This window comes from Hemibagrus wyckioides, linkage group LG16 (assembly GCF_019097595.1).
Source record: "Hemibagrus wyckioides isolate EC202008001 linkage group LG16, SWU_Hwy_1.0, whole genome shotgun sequence".
NCBI classification, from domain to species: Eukaryota; Metazoa; Chordata; class Actinopteri; order Siluriformes; family Bagridae; genus Hemibagrus; species Hemibagrus wyckioides.
Window position 1 is genome coordinate 4,729,553 of NC_080725.1, and position 21,420 is coordinate 4,750,972.

Sequence of the window (21,420 nt, forward strand, 5' to 3'; positions counted from 1 at the left end):
CCATATCTCACAAATGAAAAGAACAGAAACTAGTCCAAAACAAGCAAGACAATGGAAAAAGGATTTTTGTGTCTACCTGTCTACCTTTTTTTTTTTTTTTAAATATATATATATATATATATATATATATATATATATATATATATATATTTGGGGTTTATACTCTGAACCTGGCAACCTTGCTGGTGTGATGCTCAAGGAGGTATGTCTGAAAGTCACCCAGAGAGAGAGAGAGAGAGAATAGTATCAGCACTATATTTATACTTAATGGAACTTAATTGTTCTCTTAAGTGTGGGCTTGATTAAGTGTAAATGTTTATTACACCTCACATAATACAAGAGGTATTTCTGATGACTAGCCTTTTATAATGTTGTCTGATACAGCCATATCAAGTCAAAACCTTTATATGGAACAATATATGGCGTATATCATCATACCTCTACTAAACCTATGATTGTGATTGGCTGATGCATGAAATAATGACCGTGTGTCTGTCTACATATCTGTCGCAGGTGTCCAGGTTTAGATCCGAGTACGCCTGGAGGAGAAGAAACGTTTCACAAAAGGAAAAAAACAACAAAAAAAAAAACAATGAAAACTTCAGAGGGCTCTTTTAATCAGGGAAATCTGAGTAAAAACACATTTTCATTTACAGAACACGAAATACAAGCAGTGACTGCAGCGTGTGTACTGCACAGTAAAAGATCTTTAAAATTCCCTTTTTTGCGCCAATTCTGCGAGTACCTTAAAAGCTTGTCGTAAGCGATTTCTAAAGACGTCATTTCCAAAACATATATATACTTTCAGATCTGTAAATAAATTTTGTACATACATAAATTTACTATAGAACTGTGAAATGCTGTTTAATGCACAATTTTTTTCTAAGAATGATAAAAGGGTTAGGAAGTTAGAAGCGCAAGCAAATCAAATCTTTCTTCTTTCTATTTTTCTCCCCCCCTCTCGTTCTCTGAAAACAATAATAAATCATCCGAAGCTGGTAGACGGCTTGCAATACCGAATCATCGCTTCTACAAAACCTTAAGCAATGGCATATGGGAACTTCGGTTGAAACATTTTTGCAAACAAATACACCGATATCACTTCCTTTAAGGCAACACCACTCATACTTTTCAACAAACTCGTTCACTGCCAATTAGCTTCGGAAATGATCCGATATATTTAACATGGAGATCCTTTTAACCAGAAAACAAAGGAAATACCCGACCAAAATTTCAGTCTTGACCGTCACATCCCTGCTGTTTCTAAATGCTCTGAAAGTGTCACATTAAGGAATGATTTAAAAAAAAATAAAATAAAAAGGTTGAAGGTTTTAACAGTTACAGTACTACACTGGAACGACGTCCAAACTATTCCGTAACTGCCCTCAAATGCAGATGCTAATCTATTGTGCACACTAACACTTGAATAACCTTTTTCGTTTTAAAAAAATAATAATAATAAGCGCATTAAGTTATACTTGTTATAGTCAAATATTTCTGTAAGAGTTAGTCAACAGTTACAAGTTTGTTAAGCATAGAGAGAGAGAGAGAGATATCTTATTTCCAGTACTGCAGAAAGTGAAAATCAATATAATCCAAAAAAATTAGGCACCAAAAAAAAAACAACAAAAAGAATCAAGACATGATTCCATTAAAGCCTCACAAATTCTGGCATCAAATTTACAGCACGATATGAAACACTGAAGGAACGAGGAGGCAATGTCTACGAAACTGGCGTCTAATAAGAACATCCTCGGAATATCATGAGCGCCTCGGGTGAATTTCAACACTGCAGCCTCAAGGGGTCAGCACTCACGGTATAAAATTCTCTATTAAATTCAGTTTGGTCCTGTTCATGGCTACATTAACCCTTAGAGGATCACACCAATGACATTTTGTCTCGTGTGCGCCGTGAGAAAATTCGACTCCGAACTGAAAGACAGGACTTTGAATTGCACAAAAAACAGGAACGCACTTGACTGAGTGACATAAAAAAAAAAAGAAAGAGCCAAGTGTAAGAAAAATCTCCTGAAAATTAAAGGGTAAAGATGTTTTATCTCGGGTGGTTTAAACTGTATGGGTCATGATGTGTTAGTACAACATAAGAACCATAAGAAATATAAAGGAGTCTGGAATTCAGGATCAAACGAAGTGGAGTCAGATTCAAACGCATGATGGAAAATGCTGAATTGATAACATGTTGGCAAATGAGACTCCATAATTGTGAATAAACACTGAATCTTTCCCCGTTTACATCGCTTCTTAAAATGCTCTTTTCAAGCTGCTTCTTTTTTTTTTTTTTGTAATGTTAAGGAATGGAAAAGACCATCATGCCGTAGCTGCACCCCCATATGTATACATTCAAAACAGGTGTGTTTGAAAACACACACACACACTCAAGACAGACACTTCCCTACAATTTTACACTCGTAGACGAGACATGTTTTGCAGGTTATTAGTTGTCGTCCTCCTTGGCCTGGGCGATGGCCTTCTCTGCGCTAGCTGAGCCCTCAAAGCGCTGTGATGCGATGGCAGCTTGATGGGACATGCTCTTCCTCACAATGTCCCCCTTCCTCCATAACGTTATCTCCTACACAACCAAGACACATGATAAGAAGTGTAAGCACCAGTTACATACATCAGAGGATATTCTAACCATGTGCAAAGAGAGTAAATTAACACTTTAAAAAAAGTTTCAAACTGTTTCATTTACACCACAACTGATGACCAATGAAATGGATATTTTATTAAACTTCCATTATGTGGCATAGGATGTTACTGGTGCAATATATGACCAAAATTCAATATTGTCATCTTGGCTACTTGAACCTATCATCACTGCCCCTGCAATTTGTCCAGGAGGAGGACGATCACAAGATGGACAGTTATGTGTTAGTGGTCCTATGCAAAGAATCAAACATGATGAAGAGGTTCTGTTATAAGATAATAATTAGCAGGGTGGTGTGATGTGATCCAACATGGCCTGAAGTTTATTGTTTTCTAATAAGAGCATGCACCCAAGTGATTTATTCCTAGTTTATGACAACAACTGTTCCTTAAACAAACAGATTTTTCCTAAAAAAACAAAAAAACAAACATGCAGTATCATTCGTGTGTGTGTGTGTGTGTGTGTGTGTGTGTGCGTGTGTGCTCGCTCTCTGGAGGCTGGGGGTTTTTGGGTATAAGAACAAAGTAAATACTAAAGTGATAGAAAACACAAAGCTATTTATTGAAGCACCTAGATCCAAAGCCTACAATGCAAAATCTGGACTGGGATTTTACCCCAAACTGTACCTGTTGTTTGAAGTAGCGTCTCTCCTCTTCATCAATGAGCACGAGATTGAGGTAATAACGAACAGAGAACTTTTTGTTGATGTCTCTCATTGTGGGAGTCATTTCATAGCCAGCCAAGAAAAGTCGGATTGGGATTGATTCACCTGAAAGAAAGAAAAAAAGACAGAAGGGTAAGAAAGAGAAACTATCAGATACTTCGATAGACAGACAGACAGATAGATAGATAGATAGATAGATAGATAGATAGATAGATAGATAGATAGATAGATAGATAGATAGATAGATAGATAGATAGATAGATAGATAGATAGATAGATAGACAGACAGACAGACAGATGGATAGATAGACAGACTGATAGATAGATAGACTGAGACAGACGAATGGAAAGCCAGACGGATAGATATTACAACCTGGTATGTTTATGCAAATGTCACAATTTAAGATTCAAGAGGTTTATTTGCCATTGGAAAACATATAGACAATACGGATGCATAGGAATTTTCTGTGCAAAAGCCCTAAACAACACAAATAGGACAAGGACTAGGACATGTAGTAATATTAAAAACAAATAATAAGAAATAAAAAGAGAGAGCTGTAGGCCTGTACACACAACATAAACCATAGAAATGATGTCAAATGAATATACATATACACCCCTACTAAATCTACTGATGTTAATAACCCCATCGTATTATCTACGTCTATGTTACAAGACAACATACAGTATTTTGTGTTCATTTAAAATGTAATTACTTTCTGGAGGTTTAACTGTCCGTCATCTCCCCCTGACATATTACTCAACAAGATTAGCAGTCGAAATTTGTACATTGCAAGCAGCAAAGACGAGTAATAAAATGTTACGCAGAACTTTATTAAAGGCAAACCAATAACCTAACGTTAAATGTACCTCTGACCGGTGCTCCATCCATGATTTCATACTTTGCAATGGTGTCATTTTCATGATAAACATTGGGCCCAGTTCCTGTTGTCTCCCTCTTAATGATGTCGATCTCCATATGCTTGATTTTAATCCGCACCAACAGGAAATAGATTTTTCCCACTATCACATCCTTCAGATGGTACCTAAAAGACAAGTGGGTACGTGTTTCATGACTCAGAACATGTGTAATTACTTGCATACTGTTCCTTTTTTTTCATGCCGTGAATGAGAAGTAGCAAAATTCCATGTTGTAGACATCACACATATATCTGATACCTAGATAATGGTCCATAACCTGGAATTTGAACAATATTGCAAGCTGCCAACATTGCTGACATAATTCATGAAACTCATATTGGTTTTGATATTCAACTGTAATCTGCAGAATTTGGGGGATTTATAAACAAACATCTACATGTATAATCTTACATTATACCATTTGACACAAACGCAGGTTATGTCACTGGGAAATGGCAGATGCTTTTGAAAAGTATTGCATATACACTCTATTGCCAAAAGTTTTGGGACACCCCTCCAAATCATTGAAATCAGTTGTTGTTTTTCAGGGGTTGGGCTCGGCCCCTTAGTTCCAGTGAAAGGAACTCTCAATGCTTCAGCTTCATACCAAGACATTTTGGACAATTTCATGCTCCCAACTTTGTGGGAACAATTTGGGGATGACCCCTTCCTGTTCCAACATGACTGTCCACCAGTGCACAAAGCAAGGTCCATAAAGACATGGATGAGTGAGTTTGGTGTGGAGGAACTTGACTGGCCTCCACTGAGTCCTGACCTCAACCCCACAGAACACCTTTGGGACGAATTAGAGACTGTGAGCCAGACCTTCTCGTCCAACATCAGTGTCTGACCTCACAAATGCGCTTCTAGAGGAACGGTCAAAAATTCCCATAAACACACTCCTAAACCTCGTTGGAAAGCCTTCCCAGAAGAGTTGAAGCTGTTTATAGCTGCAAAGAGCGAGCTAACTCCATATTACATTCATGGGCAATATAGTGTATTTTGTAGGGGCTTTTAGTATTTAAGTAATAAAGTACGGTATTGTGCTTTTTTGGTGATGTATGCTCAATCTGGATGTGCATTTAGAACAATCCTTTCAGATAAATTGGAAAAAATGAACACATGTAAGAGAAGTTGTTAATGGGCTACTGGTCAGTGAACTGGCTCACTCGATACTGTACAGAGTAGCCAGAAAATACCCTTGCTTTTTACATAGGTTATAAAATTGTAAAATTATAAAATTACAAGTCACTGCCCACAGTCCATTTCTCTAGTATATATAAGAACTGTTAGTTAACTGACTTTAAGTAGTTTACATGTTTAATTAACACATTAAGCAGCTTGTCTGTCTTCCCCTTTCAGTAACTTGGCTTTAAATGCTATAGCTAAACTACAGATGTTGTGAAGGTACTGTGGACCCTCTAAACTGTGGACCCAAGTTCACTCTAGCTTAAACTAGCTAAGAACATTTGAGGAACACTATGTAATCCCTAAACACTGAGATGAATGTTTTGTAGGAGATCATATTGCAGAAACGTTTCCCCATATTATACATATTCTATAGCCCACTTTCTGATCCCATGAGTCACAAATTTCGAAACTTACTTGGATTTGTTGTACTCAAACTCAATGTGTAGGCAATCTTCAATCCCAACTTCCATCTTAATAGAGGAGTTCAGCTCTGGATACGTGCTGAGTGTGTGCACAACAATGTCCATCTCTTTGCTGAGGTCATTTAGCCTTCTGCTGACAGTTGCTCGTAGAAAATAGCTTGGAAATGAAAAAACAAATAATAATAACAATAATGCAGCTGATGTATAATATGATAGATTAGAGTTAGACAAAAGAATCACTACTTTAACACCATGCAACTTCAACAGGAATAATCCTTTACAAATTTGGACATATATTATGGATAATTTCTGGAGGAACTAAATGAGATGCATACCGGAGTTTGACGTTCTGACCCGTGTACGATTCGTATGGTTTCTCCACATGCGTGAACTCAAAGTCAAATGTCTGAGACTGGCTCATCTCACCCGGCCGAGCCAGGTCCTTCACCAGGGATACAAACTCATGATGGTTCCCTCTGTCATAGTATAACTCTGAAAACACAAAATATGGAGCAGGACAAAAAGGGGAAACGTGTACTGAGTGAATTATGCATGTGTTGTCTTTTTAAAGCTAGTAAAAGAGACAAGCTTCTCCTAAGTGACTACTGATTAATGTATACCTCAGGAGCTATATTCACAAAGAAAACTGGGCTAAGACCAAATCTACCTCCTAACTGGCCTGTTAAGGAGAAACTCTTAAGATCTGGCTGTGTTATTAAAAGTCAGACATAATTAGTACCGAAAGGTGACTGTAATAACAATGTAATAAAGCACGTATAGGCTATGTATTTGATATATTTAATGACAACAAGCTTAAAAATGTATGGAGTCACCTCTGTTAATTAATGCAGAAGTGTAAGAGCTCAAACTTAACACAACTCTCCAGTACATGAGCAACATGAAAATAATGCTACGATGAGTTTGCGTGACTTTGAATTTATTTATAAAAAGAACAGGGTTTTGTTTTAGGAAGACCACAAAGATCCAAATCGCATCAGCCAATAAATGTAAATATGCACTCATTAATTAACATGCCATTGTCTGTAGCACTGGGATCGATCCCACCCTTGCTCTTACTTCCTCAGTAAATGCTCCTCTTTTAAAAATGTTACTGCCACTTTAATGCCTATTAGTGATAAGTTAAGACCTCTCCAAAAACGCACAAGGACCACTCTATCAGTACACCTAACTTACGTCCTTCGTAAGATTCAACCGTGTTTATCTCCAACTAGCAATGAATACAACAATAAGACCATGGCCGACTAGACTTCCAGCCACTTCCATCTGACACCTCTACCCTGTTGGTGTACAGTTGAAGACTGCACTTATCTTTCTCCAGTGTCGATTTCTGATTGGAAGACGTCGCCGGCCGGCTGATCCGATGTTTGATATTAATTCGGCAGAGATATCTGGGGTGTCTTGAAATGTGATTAACACTGCTGTCTGATCACCAACAATCATAGCAGGTTCCTGTTAGGGGCAGTGGTGGCTCAAGTGGTTAAAACTCTGGGTCATTGACCGGAAGCACTGCCAAGTTGCCACTGTTGGGCCCTTGAGCTAGGCCCTTAAACCCTCTCTGCTCCAGGGCGCTGACCCTGCGCTCTGACCCCAACCTCCAAGGATGGTATATGCGAAGAAAGGATTTTACTGTGCTGTAATGTATATGTGACAAATAACAGCTATTTCTTCTTCTTAATATCAAGCAAGATGTGGTCCTACGGTGCTCCTGTGACGCTGATGGATGGTGAATACACAGTGTGCTTGTAGGACAGGTCAGCTGGATAAAAAATGACCAATGAATGTGGCTGTCTCTAATCAAAACTGGACGATCTGTATAGCCAGTGTCCTTCTGTAATATTATGCAAAACACGCAGAATAAACAGGGCATCTTGAGCAAACGGTGTTTTTTTATTTCAATATTAAACAGTATACACTGTATTTGCTTCTTCGTTACCAAATGTTTTTTACTTTATTAAAGCGAAATGCCATTACACTGAGGAAGCAGCCAGCCGTCACGTGACCCAGGCCAAAGGCCGAGTAATCATAGCGCGCTCTTTCTTTTCCCCCGGATGTCACATGTCACGAGACAGCGGCAGGCATCTTAACAACATCTAAATGAATTCAACAAAACCTCCATCTTTTAATCCACCTGCAAACACATCAGACCCGATATAACTTCTCTACTTAGCAAGTGACTCTTGCCTGCGACACCATCCACATCTGTAGCGTTTTCTCAGCCCCGTTTTGAAAAGACTGCATCGCCGTGAGATTATGACAGGGTTTATAAAGGAGAGATGTTGTGAAAGTGTTCCTCACCAATCTGCCCGATAAACTCGATCTTAATGCCCTGATGTTCCAGTCTTTTCCCCGGGTTTTTAAGCGTGATGTTGACTTTGCCAGAAACCGTCTCTCCGTCGTAGAATAAGAAGTACTTGTCTTTTTTGCCATCTTCGCTCTTGTGCTCTACCTTTTTCCGCGTTTCGGCGTCATTCAAAACTATGTCGATTTCAGCACTTTGACCAAAACCGAAAAAGCTCATTCCGGCACCGTGTGGATTAAAAAAAAAAAAACTAGTTTTATATTAACACCTGATCCAACTCACCATCTAGACAGCGCGTGCTAATGACTGACCCACCTCCTCTGGCTATTTCAGAGCATGGAGATTTCTAACCAACTGTGTGTGTGTATATATATGTATATATATATATATATATAATAGTTTTTTTTTGGAAATAATTAACGCAGTTATATTATTATACGACCAGCACTATCATCAACTCTGCACCAGATTCTTTTTCCCCCTTTCTGCTACAAACAGGGTGAAAAGAGGAACATTAGGAAACCGACAAATAAGCTCCGCCGGAAGTGATTGTTTTCGTAATATAAAAGTCTTTAGTGTTTCAGTCTGTCGAGGGTTCGCGGATTATATCGAATCATTTGCACAAGAATAGAATTCAAACTGTTGAAATTTTCTGCTCATTATGTAATTGTGTAAAATATTATTTTGGATATTTGTCGTATAGAGATTTTTATGCGTTAACTTTCCACTCACACGTTACATATTATTATTATTAGTAGTAGTTGTAGTAGTATTTAATACTACTACTACTACTACTACTAATAATAATAAAAATAATAATAATAATAATAAAACTATTTATAGGCATCATTGAGAGATTGATGTAAACATTGGTATTGGTGTATGGCATTATTTATATGTTATAGTTATTGAAGTCTGGAATAAACTGATCTGTTAGCTGAGTGTTGCAAGTCTATACTTTTTCTTTGTTGTAATTATCAAAGATATAAATGTGGGGGCTTATTGCTTAAATGTACATTTCTTTCATTTAAACTTCACTGAACACACGTAAATATGTTTTACGTGAAAAAGACATTTGAAGCCTTTTCAGACATTATACACTGATCAGGCTTAACATAATGACCTGCCTAATATTGTGTTTGGTCACTCTTTTGCTGCCAAAACAGCCCTGACCCGTCATGCACTGTGTGTTCTGACACCTTTCTATGAGAACCAGCATTAACTGCTAACAGTTAATTAACAGTGGTCTAGCACTCACAAATTGGTCCTTGTCAAACTCGCTCAATCCTTACATTTTTCCTGCTTCTAACACATCAACTTTGAGGACAAAATGTTCACTTGCTGCCTAATATATCCCACCCACTAACAGGAGATCATCAGTCTTATTCACTTCACCTCTCACTGCTCAGAATGTTATGCCTGATCGGCGTATATGCTTTTCAACATATATACATTTTCTGAGTAAAACTTTCTTTATTAAATACATTTAAGTAAGTACAATTATACCGAATATGATAGTCTGTCTTACCTTAATGTCATACACCTGTAGGTCAGCGCAGCACTGCTTTCACAGCATGTGACTAAAATACCTCACAGCCCTTGAGCAGCAATAAAAAAGAAAACGGTCAGAAAACACAAGAATCTTATGATTCAGATAAAAGTCTAACTTTTAATTTTTAATGTTAACACAGTTGATAAAAGTAGGCTAGCAAAAAGGAGGCCCACTGTCTCTGATTAGGAAAACCCCTGACATATAGGACCCTTTTGAATATTATTCCATACCCAAGACGTACATAAATTAAATAAGCCTAAAGATAGATCTAAATAAAATATAAAGTGCTAAGACATTACAGTCTGAACATCATGACTTTCTATTATTCAACTAATGCAGTACTTAAGTTAAAATACAGACATGACTTAGGTGAACAATGGACCAGAACAAACTCCATCATTCAGCTGTTCTGTGTATTGATAAAGGAATTCTCAGCACTAGAAATACTATGGTATGGTAACTATGGTATGGTATGGTAACTATGCTATACTATGGTATGGTAACTATGGTATGGTAACTATGGTATGGTATGGTAACTATGCTATACTATGGTATGGTAACTATGGTATGGTATGGTAACTAACCGTTTTGCTCAAGTCAAGTCACAGAGATACTCTCTGATGATTCCAACCTCAAAGAAATAGGATAGAAAAATCACCAAGAGCATGGAGTAGACAAGATACAAGCAGCAAGACAGATGAGAGAATGAGAGATGAGAGAACAATAAGAGAAGAGAGGCAAAAAAAGAAAAGAAAGAAAGAATAATACATACAGTAGTGCCAGCATAAATGAGGAATGAAATAAGAGGTGCAAGTATAATATAGATTATTGTAAAATAATAATAATAAAAAAGGATCTACATGGCACTGCTTCACACACAAGCTGTAAAAGAGATAATATTGCATGATATACCTGTGTGAGAGAGAAAATGTAATGAATTTAATGAACTCCTTTTTAGTAGCAAGACTCTGAAATGATGGGAGGAGTCAGAAAAAAAAAGATTGATTGAAATTTCCTAAAGTTGCATACTATTTGTGTTCATTTATGTTTATTATTAAATAATATTACATAAAAATGCCCTTGCAAAACATGTTATTCTTGCTTACCCTCTCTCCCTAATTAGCCCCTGATGTTTGCAAATCCTAGAAACGCCCCTGGTTTGACTAACAGGGTAGGATGGTAAACTCATTGCAGCATTCCACTGTAATGCATAGATGTGTATAACATTTGAGTACTGAACAAGCCAAATACGAGTCTTCCTGATCACACACACACACACACACACACACACACACACACTTGTCCTCTAATCCTCGGTCTGTGACGCCATGGTCTGCGGATTGAAGAAAGTGCTGAAAGATGGGGAAGAGCCGAAGTCTGCCGCTATTTTTGTGTACAGTTTATGGAGAATCGCAGAATAGGGGGGCTTAGTAGAAAATGGTCTCTCATGTACTGGTTCTATAATATATTGAGTCATGTGATTGTAGTGCTTTATAATAATAATAATAATAACAATAACTAGGTTGTTAAACTTTGATGTTGGCTTGACGAAGCAAGTAGTCGCAATGGCCGATGCTTTTTGGTGGCAAGTGGAGAGATTGGGTGCCAATACTTTTGGAGGCAAGTGTATACGTCACCAGGATACACATCAAGCAGTTCCTCACATTATGCTGAGCGTTTTGATACGTCACGTGTATGTTGCGGTTATTTTGCATTTCCGGGAGTTGGCATGCACATGAAGTCATGTGACGTCACTCGGACACACGCCACGCAGTTCCCCACAATGTGCTGAGCGTTTTGATATGTCACATGTGTATGTTGCGGTAATTTTGCAATTCTGCTTATTTTCGGGGTTTACGTGCATATGACGTCACGTGACGTCACCAGGATACATGTCGTGCAGTTCCCCTTGTTGTGCCTAGTGTTTTGATATGTCACATGTGTATGTTGGGGTAATTTTTAAATTTTGCTTATTTTGGGGGTTGGCGCACACGTGACATCACATGACGTCATCAGAACACACGTCTCAAAGTTCCCCTTTTGATAGGTCACGTGTATGTTATGCTAATTTTGTGATTTTGCTAATTTTGAGGTTTGGCGCGGACGTGACGTCACGTGACACCACCAGGATACACGCCATGCGGTTCCCCTCATTGTGCTGAACATTTTGATATGTCACGTGTATGTTGGGGTAATTTTGAAATTCTGCTTATTTTGGAAGCGTGGTGCACACATGACATCACGTGACATCTTCAGCTTACCCGTAACCCAGTTCCCCTCATTGTGCTGAACATTTTGATATGTCACATGTCTATATTGCAGTAACTTTGTGATTTCACTTAATACTGGATGGATGGATAGATAGATAGATAGATAGATAGATAGATAGATAGATAGATAGATAGATAGATAGATAGATAGATAGATAGATAGATAGATAGATAGATAGATTAGATTAGTAGGATTAAACAAAATGAGTACGTAGCATTAAATGAAGCTTGTCCGCCTGGTTTTAGCTACATACATCAACCGCGTCTAACAGGCAGGGGAGGAGGTGTCGCAGTTATTCATGATACTAAGCTAGGTGCCACACAAAAACCCATGCATCAATTCAACTCTTTTGGAGTTCTTTATACTAACCTAACGTATGCAACTACAAATAATAAGTTCACAGAGTCAATTCCACTAATTGTTATTTACAGACCCCCAGGACCATATTCTGAATTCCTCAGTGAATTTGGAGATTTTACTTCAAACCTCGTTGTTTCTTTAGACAAAGCACTAATAGTAGGAGACTTCAACATTCATTTTGATAAGCCAGAAGACCCTCTGAGAACTGCAGTTGTATCCATCTTAGATTCGGTAGGTGTTAATCAAAATGTAATAGGACCCACTCATAATGGAGGTCACACTCTGGATCTCATTTTTACATTTGGATTAAAAATATTCATTTAAAATGCGTCTTAGACATGAGCTGTGCAATGTGCCACGTTACTGTATCAAGCGTACATTTATGTCTGCTACTGCAGAGAGATTTACCAATAGTCTCCCAGAATTATCACGCATGATTGGTTTGTCGTCTGACCCCACAGAACTTGATCAGGCGACCGATTACCTAGAGTCAATAGGTGCGTTTACATGGACACTTTTTAATCAAATCGGACTGAATTCAATCAGACTGACGAGTCTGATCGCAGCGTTTACATGAACACGGTATAAAGTAGTCAGATTGTTATGCGCGTTCACATGACACATGATTAGAATCGGATTAGATCTTTTGACATGCGCACAGTCCACGAAAACATCCGTACGTCATACGTCATTCGTATCAACGTCCGTACGTCATACGTCATTGCACATGCGCAGAACTTTCCAGGAACATATTCCATCCGATTAAGTGTTTACATGTCCTCTCGATCGGACTAAAAATGGGTTAAACCACCCCTTACCATCCGATTGAAATTTTAATCAGATGTGGCAAATTCCATCCGATTGACGTGTTTACATGACACTTTTTTAATCTGATTGTGCTTCTAGTCCTGTTACAATCGGATTACAAGTGTCCATGTAAATGCACCTAATGTTTCGCAACACCCTAGACACTGTAGCTCCACTTAAAAGGAAAATAATTAAACAGAAGAAAGTAGCACCCTGGTACAACGACCACACACGAGCTTTAAAACAATCAGCTAGGAAACTAGTAAGTAAATGGCGTCCAACTAAACTGGCAGTATTTCAGTTAGCGTGGAAGGAAAGCCTTCTGAGATACAAAAGTTCTCTTAGTGCTGCTAGATCAGTGTATCTCTCTGCCCTAATCGAAGATAACAAAAACAATCCTAAATTTTTATTTAGCACTGTAGCAAAACTAACTAGGAGTAAAACCACTGTAGAAAAGCACACATCTATATACAGCAGCAATGACTTCATGGATTTTTTCAATGAAAAAATTGACAATATCAGGCAAAAAATTCAGACTATTAATTTAAAACCAAATTATTTGATAGATAATCCTTTAGATAATATAACTATTTCTGGTCAGAGCTTAGAGTGCTTCACTCCACTTCAAGAGCCTGATCTAATTTCACTAATTTCCTCTTCAAAACTTTCAACCTGCATCCTAGATCCTTTACCCACATCTTTCCTTAAACAGATATTACCAGTAGCTACCGAACCCCTTCTAAAAATCATTAATTCTTCCCTTAGCACTGGCTACGTGCCTAAATCTTTTAAGCTAGCAGTTATCAAAACCTTGATTAAAAAACTTGACCTCGACCCGTCAGCTGTCTAACTATAGACCGATATCAAACCTGCCCTTTATCTCCAAGATCCTAGAAAAGGCTGCAGCACAGCAGTTATGTTCATACCTGCATAGAAATAACATTTATGAAATGTATCAGTCAGGATTTAGGCCTCATCATAGCACAGAGACAGCACTGGTTAAAGTGGTAAATGACCTGTTACTGGCTTCTGATCAGGGTTGTGTCTTCATACTGGCGCTACTGGATCTTAGTGCAGCTTTTGACACCACGACACACAGCTATATGTTTCAGCTAAGTCAGATGAGAGACACCAGCTTATTAAGATAGAAGAATGTGTAAAGGGCATTAGACATTGGATGGCCACTAACTTCCTCCTGATTAACTCGGACAAGACAGAGGTGCTTGTACTAGGACCACATGCAGCTAGAAGTAAGCTTTCTGATTACAGAGTAATGGTGGATGGTCTTTCGGTTTCATCTTGTCCAGCAGTAAAAGATCTTGGTGTGATTATTGATTCTGGTCTTTCATTTGATGCTCATGTAGATAATATCATTAGGGTAGCCTTCTTTCATCTCAGAAATATTGCCAAGATAAGAAATATGATGTCACTTCATGATGCAGAAAAACTAGTTCATGCTTTTGTTACCTTTAGGTTGGATTATTGTAATGTCTTACTGTCTGGCTGTTCCAGTAGGAGCAGAAACAAGCTCCAGTTAGTCCAGAATGCAGCAGCTAGAGAAGATATGAGCACATCACTCCTATTTTAGCCACACTACATTGGCTCCTAGTCAAATTTCGCATTGATTATAAAATTCTGTTAATGACCTATAAAGCAATAAATGGTCTCGCGCAGCAGTACTTGAGCGATCGTTTAGTCTTTTATGATCCGCCACGCCTACTCCGATCAAAGGGTGCTTGGTAGTACCTCAAGTAGCAAAGGCTACAGCAGGGGGCAGAGCTTTTTCTTTCAAAGCCCCTCAGTTATGGAACAGCCTTCCAATTAGTGTTCGGGATTCAGACACAGTCGCAATGTTTAAGTCTAGGCTGAAGACACATTTGTTTAGTCAAGCTTTTAATATATAGTTTTCTTAGGTAAAGGAGCAGATCTGGAAGGTTCATGGGCATAGAGTGTTTGGTGTACTGGGATGTTTGGATGATCTTACCACCCTCGCAAGTCACTCAGATATGCTGACTGTGAAGTGGATGGATGCTTTATGTCCCGGGAAGCCTTCATGCTCTCCCTTTTAGTTATGCTGTCATAGCTAGTCTTGCTGGAGTCCCTGCCTGCACTTTACACATAATCTGTATTGTCCTTAACATCACATGATCAGAATCATACTTAATATCTTTCTCTCTCTGTCTTTCTCTGTCGAGCTATACACCTCCCAGTGTTTGCCAGTTTCCAGTGTGACCGCTGCCTTTCCCCTGGTCAGAGTCTCATTGCTTGGTGGTGCCTAATAGTTCCTCATGGGCCATTGATTGCTGTTGTAGAAAGGACATTAATCAGCTACAGTTACATTATTTACTGTTTAGTGTCACCCAAATGAGGATGGGTTCCCTTCTGAGCCTGGTTCCTCTCAAGTTTTCTTCCTCATATCATCACAGGGAGTTTTTCCTTGCCACCGTCGCCACAGGCTTGCTCATTAGGGATAAAATAAAATTGTTTGATAATTTAATTTAATAATTTATTCTTATTTCTAGTTATTTAGTTATATATTTTCCCCCTCCCCTTTCTCCGTTTCTCTTCTTTTGTAAAGCTGTTTTGAGACAATGTTCATTGTAAAAGGCGCTGTACAAAATAAATTGAATTGAATTGATAGATAGAAGTGAGTGGATAGATAGATAGATAGATAGATAGATAGATAGATAGATAGATAGATAGATAGATAGATAGATAGATAGATAGATAGATAGATAGATAGATAGATAGTTGTGAGTGTATAGACAGTGGAGAGGTAAAGGAATGGAGAGTGTCCTGTACAGTTACTGTGCTCTATGAGAGAGAGACAGGAGCATCTCTCAGCTCTTGTAATGGCCACCTAATGTTTTGCTCTTTTTAACACCAGCAGGTGTGTGTGTGTGTGTGGGTGTGGGAGAGAGCTGCCAGAGAGAAGTGTGCGTGCGTGTGTAGAGATGGTCGCTCTTCTGCTGAGTTCATTTGATTTGTTTTATATTTGTAACGTTGCCGGAGTGGTGTACTTATTATCTTGCATGTGCCTACTTTACATGTATGTGAGTGGTACTAACAGAGACATAAAGACACCTGAACTGGACTTGGAAGCTGTCTAGAGTTTTTCTTTTTCTTTCCAAGTTTGTTTTGAGCGGGTAAGACTCTCTGGCAGATGTCACACTCTGCACACACTTTTTTCAGGATTCTAAATGTTTGGGATATTGGATCTTCCTCTACGGGAAAACTGACTCTGAAGGAGCTGCTGAGTTCAGTGTCCATAGCTCCAAACCTGCCAAGTTCTAAACCTCCAAAAAACAAAAAATGACAACTGACAACTGGCATTTAAATCACAGCGTTCCGCAAACTCACTATCAACGATCACCACGCCTGGAGAGAAGTGCAAGTTAGCGGAGCGGAGAAGACATGTCCTTGTTCAGAGTCCTCAATGAAATGAGACTGGACGGGTCACTGTGTGACGCCATGCTCAGGATGGGAGAGGTAGAATATAATGTCCATAAGACCATCCTCTCAGGGTACAGCAAGTATTTCAGGTAAACTAAACTAAAACTTTTCATCTTAGAAAATGTTCCCTAATGCACAAAACTATACAGCAGATGAAGTGAAAGATGAAATGATATTTATCTTTTTTTATTAAATTAACAGAACTCGGCTAGTCTGATTGAATGGTTTCTGACACTCTGCTTTTCTCACATTGCTCTGACTGAAATCTGTACTTTTACACATCGATATATAAATCTGTCGTGAAGCGAAATAAATATTGAAGTGTTGAAATTAAAGTTTAAATAAAAAAGCAGAAGGTCTTTCTTTTCTACTTGCAGGAGAACGGAGTGAAGTCTGAGTGGAGCGCCCATGCACTCATGTCGCTGCTATGTTAGCGTGGCCATGCTGGACAGATGCATCTATGCCATGGGAGCCTTCAACGGCACCCAGATCCTTAACACAGCTGAATGTTATGAACCAAGCTCCAACCAGTGGCGCGTCATCCCATCCATGCACGAGCAGCGATGTGATGCTAGCGCTGCCACCTTAAATAGCAAGGTAAGCATTCAATTCTCACACAAACACACAAGCACAGTGAATTGTGGTTAGAGGTCAGGGTCAGTCTTGATACAGCACCCTGGAGCAAAAAGGGTTAGGGGCCTTTGGGTAAAAAAAAAAATAAAATCAAACCCTGAAGTTAATATAATGTTCCAGTCCCTGAGGAGACCTGAAAGCTGAAACTGGAGACACCCAGAACCTTGATTTCTTTTTGTTTTGTTTTTTAAGATCTACATCTGTGGAGGCTTCAATGGAGACGAGTGTCTTCTCACGGCTGAGTGTTATGACCCTGATCATGAACAGTGGACGCTGATCGAGCCGATGCACATGCGTCGGTGCAGCTTAGGCACCTAAGAGTGTTTGTGGTAAGAACACACACACACACATCTGAAAAATGAAACCATATGAACTATGTACATTGTAATGAATGTAGCAATTTTAAACGTTAAACAAAAATGACATCTTAAAATGTGGTGACATCTTAAAAATGAAAAAGTGAAAGTTTTTATCATTGCTCTGTAAGCGATGGGAACAAGACATGTTTCTATTCGCACTGTTTACATTCTTTTATTAATTTATTCCTTCACACTGACTAAGAGAAAGCCTGATCTTTTACAGGTTGGAGGTTTTGATGGAGACAGTCTTATGCAGAGCATCGAGGCCTTTGACCCTCGAACCAAGTCCTGGAGGATTCTTTCCCCCATGTTTACCCAACGCAGAAACTTTGGCATCGAGGTAACAAACATGGCCTTAAAACAAGACTTAGACCCAACTCCAAACCCTGGAGTGAATTAAATAATATCCGGCTGCTGTCTGTCTTTACATCATATTGTCTTCTTCTTCTTCCAGGTGATGGACGGTCGCTTATATGTGATTGGTGGTTATAGCAGCAGTGAAGGCACCACCTCCACATGCGATGTGTATAAAGACAAGTGGTACGAGCCGTTTACTGGATTTAAGATTTTTATAGCAGAAACTCAGTGTGTGTGTGTGTATCTTGTAATTCTTTATTGTAGTAAACCAGAACCCCAGCATAAACCTGATGTTATGATGATAATTAAAGACAGAAACATCATGAACTTATCAAAATCTTTATTTCCTGCAGGTTTGATGTTCATTTCCCGCAGTGCAGTCAGCTGCTGTGTGGTTTCTGGACTTCCAAACATCACTGACTACAATACTGAACGTGATGGTCTTCTGTAGTTGCAGAGTTTTTATTAACCTTTTAAAATTAAAACTATTAAACCATATCTTATTGGAAGAACCTCTTTCTCCAACTCTTTTTTTTTTTCCAAATGATAAATTTATTTTTTGACATTTTCCGTCATTTTTGACACATTGCTCCAGCACAAAAACTGAACAAATGTTGAAAACAATGTTAATGAAATCGGAAGATACAGTATATATATATACATATACAGTATATTATATATATATATATATATATATATATATATATATATATATATACATATACAGTATATTATATATATATATATATAAAAGTTAAGTGGATGACACACAATAATTTTGGCTTTTTATTCATAATTTAATTTAAAAAATAAATTAATATTGTCAATTAAAATTGTTACTTGCTTCTCATTTTAAATGTCCAATAAAATATACTGGAAAATGTCCATTATGACTAACTTCACACCACACCCTTCAATCATACGGAATAATCACACACACACATGCATTCACACTCCCAATAACCATGTTCCTGATCAAACACACACACTCTGTAACTGACTTATGGAATGAAAATGGTGATGTATATGAATCCAAAAACCTACGTAATCTCCTGGGAAGAGTAAGATGCAGCCAAATGACTAGAATGTGAACTGTATGGGTAATATCTCCTAAATTACTTTAGCAATCTTAAAGCTGGAAATGTGGAAATCTATTTAATAAATATGTTGTTAACTAATAAAGTGAAAGACACTCTTTAAAAAACAACATACATGCAGAAGATTTGGACAGGTTAAATATTTATTTAAATGTGCAATTTTGCCTTTTGTAATTAGGCACAGAAACAATTATACATCTTTCCTTTTTTTTGGACTTTTTCAGCAGAATTTTGTGAAAAAGGGGGTATCAATGTTGATTTTCCAAACTTTCCATAAATTATTTGTTATGAGATATTTTTAATGACCTTGGGACAACATTTTTATAATACTACTACTACTACTACTACTACTACTACTACTACTACTAATAATAATAATAATAATAATAATAATAAATAGCAGTCATGAAAGTCACCTGCAGTTTTGTTTCAACTTAACTGTATGAAACTGATCACTGGACACTTTTGAAGACTGTGCATTGCCAAGCTGAGCAATTAAAAAAAAAAAAAACATTACAGACCCAGTGTTTTTATTTCATTTTACGATATTTTTGGATTTAACGTAGGCTTGGACTGTAAACTCATTGTTTCTAAGTGTGATTTGAAATTGTATGTCACAGAACGTGTCCTGTGATTTACAGAGAAAACATTTTTGTTATGGGAAAAACGAACAGAAAAAACATTCGAAGGACTCTTTAGGTATCTATAAATTTCACCTGATCAAAAGACTCCTTCTTCTTGTTTCGGCTTTTCCCTTCAGGGGTCGCCACAGTGAATCATCTCTCTCCACCTATCCCTATCTTCTGCATTGTCAACACTTGCACCCACTAGCTTGATATCCTCATTTATTCCATCCATATACCTCCTCTTTGGCCTTCCTTTTTGCCTCCTGCCTGGCAGCTCCATGTCCAACATTCTCCTACCAGTATACTCACTCTCCCTCCTCTGAACATGTCCAAACCATCTTAATCTGGCCTCCCTAACTTTGTCCCCCCAAACGTCCAACATGAGCCGTCCCTCTGATGTACTCATTCCTAATTCTGTCCAACCGTGTCACTCCCAAAGAGAACCTCAACATCTTCAGCTCTGCTACCTCCAGCTCTGACTCCTGTCTCTGCCTCAGTGACACTGTCTCTAAACAATACAGCATGGCCGGTCTCACCACTGTCTTGTACACCTTCCACTTGATTCTAGTTGATATTTTTCTATCACCTGATCAGAAGACTATCTATTTTACATTTGTAAAATGGGAATAATTTAAATTTTAGTGAATCGAATTAAACTAACGATTCAGATATTAATGAACTCAAATTGTATATTGTACAAGGCAGAGCTTCAATACTAGGGCTGTAACTATGATTATTTTTTCAATTAATCGATTAATCGGATAAACCACATTTTTAAATACCTTTTTATTTATATCTCAAATTAAATTTACACATTGGGTGTTTGAAATATGAACGTAAAACACTACCACAATGTTTTTTTCAGCTTTTAAGCAGAAAACTTTTGACCTTTTTAAAACTTAAACCACAAACTGTTTGTGTTTCTCAAAGAGGCAGAACTACTAGACTACCAAGTCATGATCCATTGAGTCTTCCAGAAATTTTGCATTGCATTATTTTTAATTGGTAACAAATACTGATTAAAAACAAACACTGTTTGATTATTTTGATCAAACTGTTTTAATTGGACAGTACTTAAGGGTCTTGCACTACAGCTGTTAGCGCTGTTAATCAGCTACATTGTGAATGAGGAGTAACAGCGCTCTTTACACATTAAACACCAGACACTGTAAGCCTGCAGATAAAGCATTCACACAGAATAAAGCATTCACACAGAATAAAGCATTCACACACAATAAAACAATCACACAGAATAAAGCATTCACACAGAATAAAGCAAGGTATGAAGGTATGTTTGTGTTTACAAATACAAGACTCTGTGTTTATGAATGGTTTTAAAAAAGCGCAGTACAGAACGCCAAGGTCTCAGGATGCGCCATGAAGTTGCCATGACAACCTGCTACTGCAAACGAAGCTTACAACGCTTGCCCCGCCTCTGGGGCCTTCTGATTGGTCCAATGTTCTGTGAGTGACATTGATGAGCTGCGCTGCTTGGAAAAGTTGAAATGATTTGAACCTGAGACGCGCGAGGGGCCGCAAAAGATGCGCGCGCAGCGGTCAAACATTCGTATATCGCATTCATTAAAAAAATAATGGAAAAGGAATTAGGAATAAAACACGTTCTGTGTGAATGACCCACACATTAAGCACACAAAGATGGCACATGACAAATCTGCATTAAACCGCATGCTTCCGTTTTATGTCCTCGTTCATCACTGT

General features: G+C 38.1%; 2 protein-coding genes across 2 annotated transcripts; one reads left to right on the forward strand and one right to left on the reverse strand.

Annotated features, from left to right (window-relative positions):
- Window positions 1–595: 595 nt before the first annotated feature.
- On the reverse strand, window positions 596–8,690 carry vps26bl (vacuolar protein sorting 26 homolog B, like). Its single transcript, XM_058412412.1, has 6 exons — window positions 8,183–8,690; window positions 6,202–6,358; window positions 5,859–6,023; window positions 4,203–4,378; window positions 3,295–3,437; window positions 596–2,590 (listed from the first exon to the last, which is right to left on the reverse strand). The coding sequence occupies exons 1-6, from the start codon at window positions 8,403–8,405 to the stop codon at window positions 2,456–2,458; spliced, it is 999 nt and encodes a 332-aa protein (XP_058268395.1). The 5' UTR covers window positions 8,406–8,690; the 3' UTR covers window positions 596–2,455.
- A 7,900-nt stretch (window positions 8,691–16,590) lies between these two features.
- LOC131367119 (kelch-like protein 10) lies at window positions 16,591–18,398 on the forward strand. Its single transcript, XM_058412364.1, has 6 exons — window positions 16,591–16,718; window positions 17,022–17,226; window positions 17,455–17,557; window positions 17,750–17,961; window positions 18,076–18,161; window positions 18,332–18,398. Exons 1-6 carry the CDS (start codon window positions 16,591–16,593, stop codon window positions 18,396–18,398), a joined length of 801 nt encoding a protein of 266 aa, XP_058268347.1.
- Window positions 18,399–21,420: the final 3,022 nt, after the last annotated feature.